The sequence below is a fragment of the Ipomoea triloba genome, chromosome 5 (genome assembly GCF_003576645.1).
Source record: "Ipomoea triloba cultivar NCNSP0323 chromosome 5, ASM357664v1".
In the NCBI taxonomy this organism is placed as follows: Eukaryota; Viridiplantae; Streptophyta; class Magnoliopsida; order Solanales; family Convolvulaceae; genus Ipomoea; species Ipomoea triloba.
Window position 1 is genome coordinate 19,100,307 of NC_044920.1, and position 10,620 is coordinate 19,110,926.

The following is a 10,620-nucleotide window of genomic DNA, read 5'->3' on the forward strand; positions in this document are numbered from 1 at the left end:
TTTTTTTTTTTTTTTTTTTTTTTTTTTTGCGCAGTGGAGAGAAATTTAGAACAAGATATTCTTCTTTTCAACACATTCTACTACTTGCTTATTAGTTATAGTATATTTTTTAAAAAACGGTTAGTATATATCATGTATCATAATGCACATTGTAATGTGTATGGAAATATGTATCGTAATATGTTACATTTTGAAAAAATAAAATAAAAAACAATGTTGTAAGCTCAGTTGGTACTCAAGCAGTAGATTATGGGCAATCCTACATGATTGAGATAGCCAATGTGCAAGTTGCACCTAATGTGGTGAGCTCTTCTGTGGACACTCAACATTGGTTCTCCCACTTAAGAGGCCTCTAATTAAGTCATCGTGATTTGCCTTCCGTCATACTGTTGGGTCAGGTGTGGGAGCTTTTGAGGCAAAAAATTTTACTTTTGTGGGTAATTTTAACAAATTACTACCGGAAATTCATGGTGCAATTAAATAACATATTTATTTGATTTGATAGTGACATTATCATGGTTTATGTTTGTGTTTTCTACTTTATTTTTAGTAGTGGAAGGTTGAGAGTTTGCTTGTTGTTATGGTAGGGCAAAAGAAGGGTATGAAGGAACACTACAAGAAGATCTCGTAGATGATTGCTAAAGAAAAGCTTTTGGTTTTGGACTGATTTGTTTTTAAAAATTGTTACCGTTCTAGTGAAAGTATCGTTAGATGAGAAATAAGATGAAATTGTATTTGTAGATTGAGTTCAGATCAAGGGTTCAAATTTGAGGTTTTTTTTAAAAAAAAAAAAACGCAGTGGCATTATTATAATTTTGTGTTAGTAAGTTTTTTTTTTGTCTTCCAGTGCACATTTTTCCTTCTTCCAGTGCATATTTTATGTCATATAGTTCACATTTTCCCTTCTTCTAGTGCACATTGTTATGCAATACAGTGTACATTATGCCATATAGTGCACATTGTTATGCCATATAGTGCACATTGTTATGCCATATAGTGCACATTTTTTATTCTTCCAGTGCACATTTTTATGCCATGCAGTGTACATTGTTTCTTCTTCCAGTGCACATTGTTCATTCTACCAGAGCACATTGTTGTGCCATACAGTGCACATTGTTCTTTCATCCAGTGCACATTTTTATGCCATACAGTGCACATTGTTGTGCCTTCTAGAGTTTTTTTTTTTTTTTTCAATTGTAGATGACGAATTTTTTTTAAAAGATCAATTAATCTTGATTACTAATTACTAATTTGAGTTGAATATTGTTTGTTTGTTTGTTATTTATGGTCGTTTAATCTTGTGGTCTAGTGGCATCCGGTGTCCCGGTTAACACTCCCACATGGATGATGGGAGTGGGTTCGAGCCTCAGTAGAGGCAACTATTGACTCTTTGTGCTTCATTAGGTTGAGAAAGTACGAGCCTCCTCCTCAGTGGAGGAAGTAGCTATGAACAGTTGAGAAAGAATGATGATCCTATATTAAATTTAATTTTTTAGGTTAAGAAAGTAGTTATGAACAGTTGACTCTTTGTTCTTCATTAGGTTGAGAAAGATGATCCTATATTAAATTTAATTTTTTAGGTTGAGAAAGTAGCTACGAACATTTGACTCTTTGTGCTTCATTAGGTTGAAAAAGAATGATGATCCTATATTAAATTTAATTTTTAATAATTGTTTCACATCTTTGTGCCTCCAGTGCGTATTTTTTGCCTTCTAGTGCATATTTTCTCTTCTTCCAGTGCACATTCTTGAAGTTCGTAGGTGACTATTTTTTTTTTATCTACGGCTGAAATTCTATCTCACTTCTCACCCGGGGCTTCTATCTCACCCGAACCCCTTCATATTATATTTGAATGGATATATGTAATGTCCTTTAGACGTTTGTATCTATTCAATTGTATGGGTCCTAACTCACAGGAATTAACCAACGCTGGACACACAATATCTTATCATGTTTTATAACTTATTATTTATTAATTATTATTTTATTAGTGAATATAATAACAACTCCAATTTAAAATTTGATTATAATTTTTTTTTTAAATCGCATTCAAACCTCCTAAAGTAAAGTATATTGTATTGCAATTACAATTAAATACTCCGTAATTATTACTTTAACTCTCGATAGAATAAGGTTGTAACAAAATATAATCGATAATCTATCAATATACATTAAAGTTAGAATAAAGTTACTATATATAAAAAGTCCAATGTTTCAGCACGAGATGTGTACATACACATTGCCTATTAGTTGAGCAATTATTTGCTCAAATTTAAGCAAGGATAACATCAGAAAACATAATCGATTCAATCCATTTATTCAATTGCACTATATAATATTTGATGTTGTAATTTATATAATTGTATATTGATCCAAATATTTTTAAAATATTACAACAAATCCATTCCGTGCATTGCACGGGTGAAAATACTAGTACAATTAATGAATATTTCCACTTGAATAAGTAAACATAATACATCAAAAAATTAGGAAAAAGTTAGTTATACTAAATGACAAAAATAGGCCAATGAAATTAAACTCAAGAAGTTTTCAAAAAAAAAAATTAAACTCAAGAAGGAATACTTTGATATTTAAGAAAATTTCAAAACTTTATTTTTCGAAAAAAAAAAAGAAGTTATTTGGCTTGAATATTGGACTGGTGGAAACTACAAAATTAGATTGAATTATGCTTATTAAGTGATTTTTTATTTGTTATCCTGAAAATAAGGGGCTTTAGATCCAATTTTACAGCATGAATACGTCGTCGTTTATTATGTCATTTTAAAGGATGCTAGGTCAGAAAGGGCAAACGAAAGTGTTTCAGCTCCGACGCAGAGAGTGATAGACGACGATCCTAAGCAGCTATCCTTCCTTCGCAATGGCTTTCGCTTCTCGATTCCTTTCCAGATCTACCCGTCAGGTTATTCTTCATCTTCATCATCTTTTTCTGTTCAGGGAAACTGTGATCCATCTTTAGATTCGATGCGATTAATGTTTGAATTATTTCATTTCACTGCTTTTGTTTTTTCTTTTCATGTTCCTCATCGGCGTATGTTTTTTAATAGAATTTGGATTTATCCGCTTGGGTTGGATCCGGTTCCGTTACTTGACCTTGAGGGGTTTGTGAATTGGACTTGTGTATTGGTAACGGTTGGATTGGAATACGGTATAGTAATTGGTATAATGAATGAGGTTTAGGTGTGATTGGATTTCTGATTTGAGTGGTTTCGTTTTGATTTTGTGGGGCGAGGGTTAGAGAGTGTGAGTTCTAATGCTGCGAGCGGAGAGACTCAGAAACCAGGAAATATTGATTTGAGGATGTGATGAAAGGTGCATTTGACCAAAATAAATGCCCATCCATCACAAGATTCGTAATGGAATTCTTTTATTAGAAATCTTTGTCATGAGAAGCTCCTGGTTGAAAATAAACTTTCTTTCACAATCTTGTGTTTGTGACCTGCTACATGTTTTTGATGCTGGTATAGTGGCAATAGATGTTTCTGTGTAAATTTTGGCATTTTGTTTTGTTGGGATACCTCACTAGTTGGGCTTATTTGCCCCATAAAGATGATTTTTTGCTGAAAGGGGAAGGTGTTTATGCTCACAATTTTGCTTGATTGGCATTATTTGAATAAAGTATTTTTGCTAAGAAACAAGGTATTTATTTTCTTATATACATGAGGCCTGCTGGGCTCATAAAATGTTGTGTTTTAGGTTAAGTGTCCTTGTGCTCAGTGTTATGTGGAAAATTTGAAAAAAAAAAAAGTGTTCTTTTAATTAATTTCATGGACAGATTCTATTTGTGGAGGGTTTTATCTGTCATGCCACCATATCCTCAATGGTGAACAAGCTAACATTTGTTGACAATGCAATCATTTATTCATTTGGGATATTCATGACAAACATTATTACTATTTTTTGTATAAACATTACATCATTTTGCCCATTGATTGATTCTTTTGAATGTGGTGAATAAATACCTTTCTACTTCTTCAGTTATATAGTAGCCAGATGATCATGCGACCAGATAGTGCCATTCCAATTCGTTCCTTTGCCAAAGGAGCTGGTGCTCCAGCAGCACTTAAGGGTGATGGTAAGTTGAACTATGGAGATCATTAGTAGATTCTTTTTTACCAGCTGATTTATCTCCTTTAATTAAATGCTTGTCTCTTACCATTATAATCGTCATGACTAATTTTCTTGTGTCCATCTGAAGAAATGTTGAAGAATGTCTTTCTTGAGGTCAAGAAGAAATTTGAGACTGCAGTTGGGATCCTCCGTAAGGAGAAGATCACCATAGACCCTGAAGACCCTGCTGCTGTGACTCAATATGCAAAAGTCATGAAGACTGTAAGGGAAAAGTAAGATTTCTAATCAATTTATGAGTCTTCATTTTTATAATATTGGTAGTTGCTTGTAAGGTACTGTAGCTAGCAAATTGTATGGGTGATGGTACAGTTTTTATCTATGATTCTGTGCCAATAATTTGTTTTGTCGGAGCAAGTTTGATGAACATTCTTATAGTAAAGTTTTCATTTCCTTTTTTTTTTTTTTGAAGTTTTCCTGGAACTGTAAATTCTTTACCTAGTTAGGGCATTATGTTACTCCGAATGTTTTGAAAGTGCTATTGATCCCTATGATGTCAGTAATACAAGCTAAGTTACAAGCATGCTTTACTAACTCCTATGGTATTTGAGTCATTAATGTGAAGGCTGTTGTTGATGAATATGATTTGTATGCTTTCAACATTCTGCATTTTGTGCAACACCACTACTTTATTTGCCGAGATTCTCTGTGCGCTATATCTAGCCGAAATTACTCTGTTTTTGCTATTGTACCTTAGAAGGGAGAACCCTCCTTGGTTGGTATTTCTTTTTGATAGAATGGCTCTGTCAAAGTGCATTTTCTCCTAATTTTATATTATGTTATGTCTGTTACTGGCCATTGGATTCATTTAAATTATGTTGTCTTCCAATATCTGCAGGGCAAATCTCCAATCAGAGTCTGAAAAGATCAAGGAAGCTATTGATACACAAACAAATGAGATTCCAGATGCTCGAACTTATCTGTTGACACTGAAGGAGATTCGGATTAAGTATGCTTATTTATGTGCTTTTTTGTTAATCTCTCATGTCCCCAATAATCTTGTCTCTATGGATTCTGGCTCTCAATGTTTTAGGAAAATTATTGTTTTATGGGTAGTAAATGAAAAACCTAAAGTATTCGTTACTTTGAAAGTGGGTTGTTGATTTCGTTTCACTTTGAAGTAATAGACGGGTAAAGTAGGGAAGTTACTGGACAAAGTATAAATCTGCCTCTTTCCCTCATTGAGTTGATACTACCTTCACATGGCCTTTAGGTTGCTTAAAGAAATAAAATGATATTTTGTACTTTTTAGAAATACATACTTGATATTTTTAGCTACGTACATCTCTTTATCTTTTATTTTGTTCAGTCACTCTGTTTCTCTTTCTGCAGTCTGTAAGGCCAGTTACTCCTAGACCATGTCTCTGTGTGGATGCTAACAGCATATTTCTTTTTGGCAGGAGTGGCCTTCCTGATGAGCATGGCGTTGAGGAAAAGATGATGAATGCTTTGGATAAGGTAGAGAAAGAACTCAAGAAGCCACTACTGAGGAATGACAAAAAGGGAATCGCACTCCTCACAGCAGAGTTTGATAAGATCAACCAGAAGTGAGCTTCGGGCTATAACCTGATAATTTCTCTTTTCTTCCAAATTGCTAAATTGCTTGCTGTCCAATCAGTGAAAAAACACTAAGAAATTCATCAGATTTGTCTTCATAATAGCAATTTTAAGTATGGTCTTGGTTGGAAGGTAGTTGACCTTCATCTTGCTTTTTCTTGTCACCATCATCTAGATTTGGCATCCGCCGAGAAGACCTGCCCAAGTATGAAGAAGAATTGGAAATGAAGGTTGCTAAAGCTCAATTAGAAGAATTGAAAAAGGATGCCCTTGAGGCAATGGAAACTCAGAAGAAGAGGTATTTGATAAGCCCAAGGCTGTCATCTTCATCATCTTCTTTTTTCCCCTTTTTGTTTTGGTTACAATCAACTGAGATTCATTTCCTTAGTCTTTCTCCATCCTTTCTCCTTAAATTTCCATGAGAATACCTTTGCCTTTCTTTTATTACATTCTTAAGCATTCTCTTATTTGCAGGGAGGAGTTCAATGATGAGGAAATGCCCGATGTGAAGTCTTTGGACATTAGAAACTTTCTCTAAGAACCTTTGGTGGAAGACTTTTTCTTTGCGCTTTTCTTTCACCTTGGCATAATGAGTTCACAAATCACAAGTGATCTCTGCTACATTTGAAACAATACCATCCTGCTGATATGTTTTCAGGTGCTGGATTTTTTTTGTATTTTTAATAAAAGTAATGACCAGGGAATTGAATGCTATATGTGCTTTAGTCCAGAAGAGAATATACTGCCTGCATTTGTTCAGTGGTTTTGTAATTGAAATGCAATTTAACCTTGATGCTACAAAATTTTAATGGTTGTGATGTGCCGGATCCGGAATCTTGTCATTCAGAATTCTGTTTGTGTACATGATGTGAATGCTGGGATTGTTAACAGCACAGATATCTGATTTCATTTGGGCTCTTCCAATTTGCCCTTTTGTTTGTTGTACCTCAATAGTTATACCATGGACTCGGGTCCACTTGCAAGGTAGACACGTCACAATTTACATATTGAATGTTAACAATTCAAATTGTAAACATTTAATATGTAAATTGTGAATTGAACATTCAGTATGTAAATTGTGTATTTTGAATCTGGGTCTATCTTAAGGTAGACTCGGTCCACAATCCACTTTTGACCACCTGTACAATGGCAAAGTATTCTAACTAATTCTCCATTTAAATGCGACAGATGCTTATGCTAAAATGTAACGGACTAATAAAAATTTTGTAGATTTTATGCGTCCTGCTCTCAACTTGTTTTTTCACCTTAGAATTTAGACAAGACCGGAAAAGCATATCCATTTGTGTTGCGCACCGAAAAGTTTCTATATACAGTGCTAGTTTTGTTAAAAAATAAAAAATAAAAACGATTTGCATATTGACCCGTGAAAGGATGACTACGGTTCAAATCAAACTAGACACTGTAGCAACTAAATTGAAACCAGAACCATTGGGAGGGTTTTGATTATAGATTCTGGTTTTAGTTTATTATATTATATTTTGGATCCGTGAACCGATGGTTTGGAATCATAACTGAAGTGCAATCATATTTACACGACTATTCATGATTTGACATCATTTTAATCCGATGAAATTAGTTTTGCAAAATTGTACACATGATAGTTTACATTTTCTCCAATCCACCCCGCAAGTTAGGTTTGAAGGTAAACATTTCACCTATGGTGAGTCAGGTTCTGGTTGTCCTTGCTCTTGCTTCATCTATTCCTTCTAAATTTCTATTTGTTTCATTGTTAATATAACAGAACATGGAGTGATAAGAAATCTTGATGTTTGCAAGTTTGCAATTAGATAAAAGTAATGCTTACTTCTAACTTATTTAACGGCATTCTTGGTAGGCTTCCATATAGTAAAACAAAGCTCTGATGAATGATGAGTAGAGCATTATTTTGAAATTCATTGGCTATTTAAGAGTGAGTTCTTCTCTTACTGACCAATTGCCACGTTCAACTTCTCAACTTGTATTGGCAATTCCAGCCAGCCAAAATTCTTCAGCATATTCTAAACACTGCACAACATTTGGAATTCCAGAGCTTTGGGGGCAAATCTTTCATAAAGCAAATATAGGCACTCACATAAAATCAGGATGGATATCCTCATCTACCTTGTGATCCTTGATTGGGTTCTCAAGTGCAATGTTGTTCCATCTATCTTTACCACTGGTAAGCCATCCCCCACTTTCAAGCTCCAAGTTATCATCATCATCATCATCTGCATCTGCTGTCATGTATTCACTCCACTTTGACATCCCCTTTGATGTTGTTAGCAGACTCCCCTGTGTAGGTTCTTTGCTTACAAGCTTCTTGTCATTTGCTTTGGCATCCCTGTTTTTAGACCAAGATGGAACATCTTGAGATCCTACTGTGAAATCTTCCCTGTCAGGACCCTCCTTTGCCATCATCCCAATATCTGCATAGTTAACATTGATTAAATTTTGCTCGGAAAAGTGTCAAATAGGCCTTTGGGCTTTACTTGAAAGTGCAATTAGGCCTTTGAACTTTTAAAAAGTGCAATTAAACACTTGAACTTGTTATTTTAGTTCATCTAAACCCAATAGCCAGTTATCCACCTGGAATAATCGGTCATTAGGGTTCCGGTGACTAAAAAATTCCGGCTACCGTAGCCTATCGTCTTCTCCAGTGGAGAAGGCGTCTGGTCTGGTCTAGTCGTCTTCTCCAGTAAACCGGACTTATTTGACAAGTTCAAGAGTTTAATTACACTTTCGAGTAATGTTCAAGGGAGTACCATTTTCCCAATTTTGCTCCTTGACATAAACCATTAAACCAGATGCTTTTCTTCTCAGTTAGTACTACCTTTGCCCTGGAATGTGCTTTGTTTTCTTGTACCCCTTTTCGTAAAAGTTGGCCGGAAACGCTTATTGCTGTCAGATTCAGACTCTGCAGAATAATTGCTGAGCTTAGGCCTTTTGAACACTGCCTTGGGAAGCTTTGTCACAATCCTAGTCTCCAATCCATCCCCTGTGCATTATTCAAACACTTGACAGTTTCATATTACTGCCTTGTATGAAATATCAATATACAATATGCACATCTTCATCAATATCTTACGTTTTTGGTACTCAAATCAAATTTAGGCAAGGCTATATAATATGCCCATTTTCATTTTCCTTGTATAAAATATCAATATTATTATCAAATAGAACTCATGAGAATAATCAAATCGAATTAGGTCATATAAAATTCATAAATTTCTAGTCTACAACTTTCCATATTCTAATTACTAAATTAATCCTTTTTAGATTGTTATCAAATTCTCCTCATGATAAATGCATACAAATCAAATCAAATCAAACTGATGAAGTTCATAAATTTCTACTCGATATATGTTGATCACTCACTAGTTCACTTGATTATCAAAGTCTTGTTATTAATTGAGAGACAAAGAGATGACCTGTTGATTGTTCATCTTCTTTTTCGACCGATTCATCCTCAAAATCGAGGTACTCGGTCCAATCGGTTCTCTTGTTGTTGCGATTGGTGGGGAACCGGTCTTCTTCTTCTTCTGCAGGGTCTAGGGTTTGAGGTTGTTGGTGTTGAGCGAGATCGGAGAATTGGCGAGACATGTTGAAATTCTGGACGAAAATTCGAACATCCTTGGCCATGAAGCCTTGAGCGAAGACTTGGCGTACGGACTGCTTCTGGTTGCACACCACGCAGATCCACTTGTTGCTGCTCTTCTTCCGCTGCTTCACCTGCATGGTGGAGCATTGGCAGCACTGAACGGCGATGAAAACCGCTTGCATTGGTGCCATCTCAGAGTGTCCAGTGAGAGAGAGGGGGAGAGATTGAGAGATCCCTTCCCTGTTGACGAATAAATGGCGGGAAATGAATATTTAAATTTGGTTGGAGATGTTTTTCAAGAATACTAAAATAATACTATGGCTGCAGGGTTTATTTAAGAGTTTATTGCTTATTTTAAATTACTAATACACTATAAGCTCTGTTTGGTAATGTTTTTAAAATAAGCTAGTAGTTTAAAAAGTTTATTTTGAAAAGGTAGTTTTTTAAAAATAAACTAGTAGTTTCTTAACTTACATCATTTACTCATCTCAATTAAAATCCTTTTGGCCTTTTATCATCAATACTAGTTTTATACTCGCATTGCGCGAATGGGTTAATGCCCAATGTTTATATTTAAATAAATATTTGAAAGTATATCAATGCAAGATTATATAGGAGATATTTATACATGGGTAATTGAATGTCGAATTTTTTTATTTAAATATCTAACTCAAAGTATATGAATCCAAGATAATATAGAAAATTCATTATAAATATTACTAAAATAAATGTTTGCAACCTTGTAAAATCGATAGTCTAAATATTTGGTCTAAAAATGATAGTCTAAATAAATACTATTTTTAATTTAAATTTTTATAAGTGTTCTTAATTCTGTTTTGAGTAACATTGTCATTGTCTTCATCTTTACTATTTGTTATCTTCCTTTTTGTTGGTAGTGTGTTATTTGCAATTCGGTTATTTTTGGTAGCATAGATGACAACGTCATGCAATGAAATTATGATATAGGAGTTATGGACTTTCATTTAGGTGTTTTGCTTGGGGTTCATTTGGTTCAACCATTATTGTTGAATGAGTTATCGTGGATAAAGAAATCCCTAGTTTAAGAAAAAAAAATTAAATTAATTAATAAAAATTAAAAAATTTAAAATATTATATATTTCAAAGATATTAAAAGATAGTTTCTCGCTTCAATTTGATGGATAAGGGGTTATTTGAATACTTTCATTGTCAACAAATCCCCCAAGTAGTTAATATGATTCGTTTCAAACTTTTCTTTTTTTTTTTTTTGGTATTAAAGAAATACATATGTATCATTTTTTGGTGTAACTACTAATTTATTTAAGTCAATAAGAGTAAAA

At 34.0% G+C, this 10,620-nt stretch overlaps 3 protein-coding genes across 4 annotated transcripts in view; 2 read left to right on the forward strand and 1 right to left on the reverse strand.

Moving 5' to 3' along the window:
- The window catches only part of LOC116021031, a 9,888-nt gene extending 9,050 nt beyond the window's left edge, over window positions 1-838 (forward strand). For both annotated transcript variants that reach the window (XM_031261627.1, XM_031261628.1), the window contains one exon: window positions 588-838. In XM_031261627.1, coding sequence (XP_031117487.1) covers window positions 588-642 — 55 coding nt within the window. In that variant the 3' untranslated portion in view covers window positions 643-838. The remainder of the gene's footprint in view (window positions 1-587) is intronic.
- A 1,926-nt stretch (window positions 839-2,764) lies between these two features.
- On the forward strand, window positions 2,765-6,552 carry LOC116018787 (probable ATP synthase 24 kDa subunit, mitochondrial). Its single transcript, XM_031258786.1, has 7 exons — window positions 2,765-2,920; window positions 3,997-4,093; window positions 4,217-4,361; window positions 4,985-5,095; window positions 5,547-5,693; window positions 5,879-6,001; window positions 6,178-6,552. The coding sequence occupies exons 1-7, from the start codon at window positions 2,879-2,881 to the stop codon at window positions 6,239-6,241; spliced, it is 729 nt and encodes a 242-aa protein (XP_031114646.1). The 5' UTR covers window positions 2,765-2,878; the 3' UTR covers window positions 6,242-6,552.
- A 934-nt stretch (window positions 6,553-7,486) lies between these two features.
- Window positions 7,487-9,583, reverse strand: LOC116021064. Its single transcript, XM_031261668.1, has 3 exons — window positions 9,132-9,583; window positions 8,534-8,698; window positions 7,487-8,129 (listed from the first exon to the last, which is right to left on the reverse strand). The coding sequence occupies exons 1-3, from the start codon at window positions 9,490-9,492 to the stop codon at window positions 7,792-7,794; spliced, it is 864 nt and encodes a 287-aa protein (XP_031117528.1). The 5' UTR covers window positions 9,493-9,583; the 3' UTR covers window positions 7,487-7,791.
- Window positions 9,584-10,620: the final 1,037 nt, after the last annotated feature.

Bases quoted from the DNA above. Each gene is read 5' to 3' on its own strand.
- LOC116018787 (XM_031258786.1), top strand. From the start codon at position 2,879: ATGGCTTTCGCTTCTCGATTCCTTTCCAGATCTACCCGTCAG. The intron at 2,921-3,996 runs GTTATTCTTCAT...CTACTTCTTCAG, and splicing joins TTTCCAGATCTACCCGTCAG to TTATATAGTAGCCAGATGAT. The intron at 5,096-5,546 runs GTATGCTTATTT...TCTTTTTGGCAG, and splicing joins CTGAAGGAGATTCGGATTAA to GAGTGGCCTTCCTGATGAGC.
- LOC116021064 (XM_031261668.1), bottom strand. From the start codon at position 9,492: ATGGCACCAATGCAAGCGGTTTTCATCGCCGTTCAGTGCTGCCAATGC. The intron at 8,699-9,131 runs GTCATCTCTTTG...AATAATGCACAG, and splicing joins AGAAGATGAACAATCAACAG to GGGATGGATTGGAGACTAGG. The intron at 8,130-8,533 runs GTAGTACTAACT...TTAACTATGCAG, and splicing joins AAGCACATTCCAGGGCAAAG to ATATTGGGATGATGGCAAAG.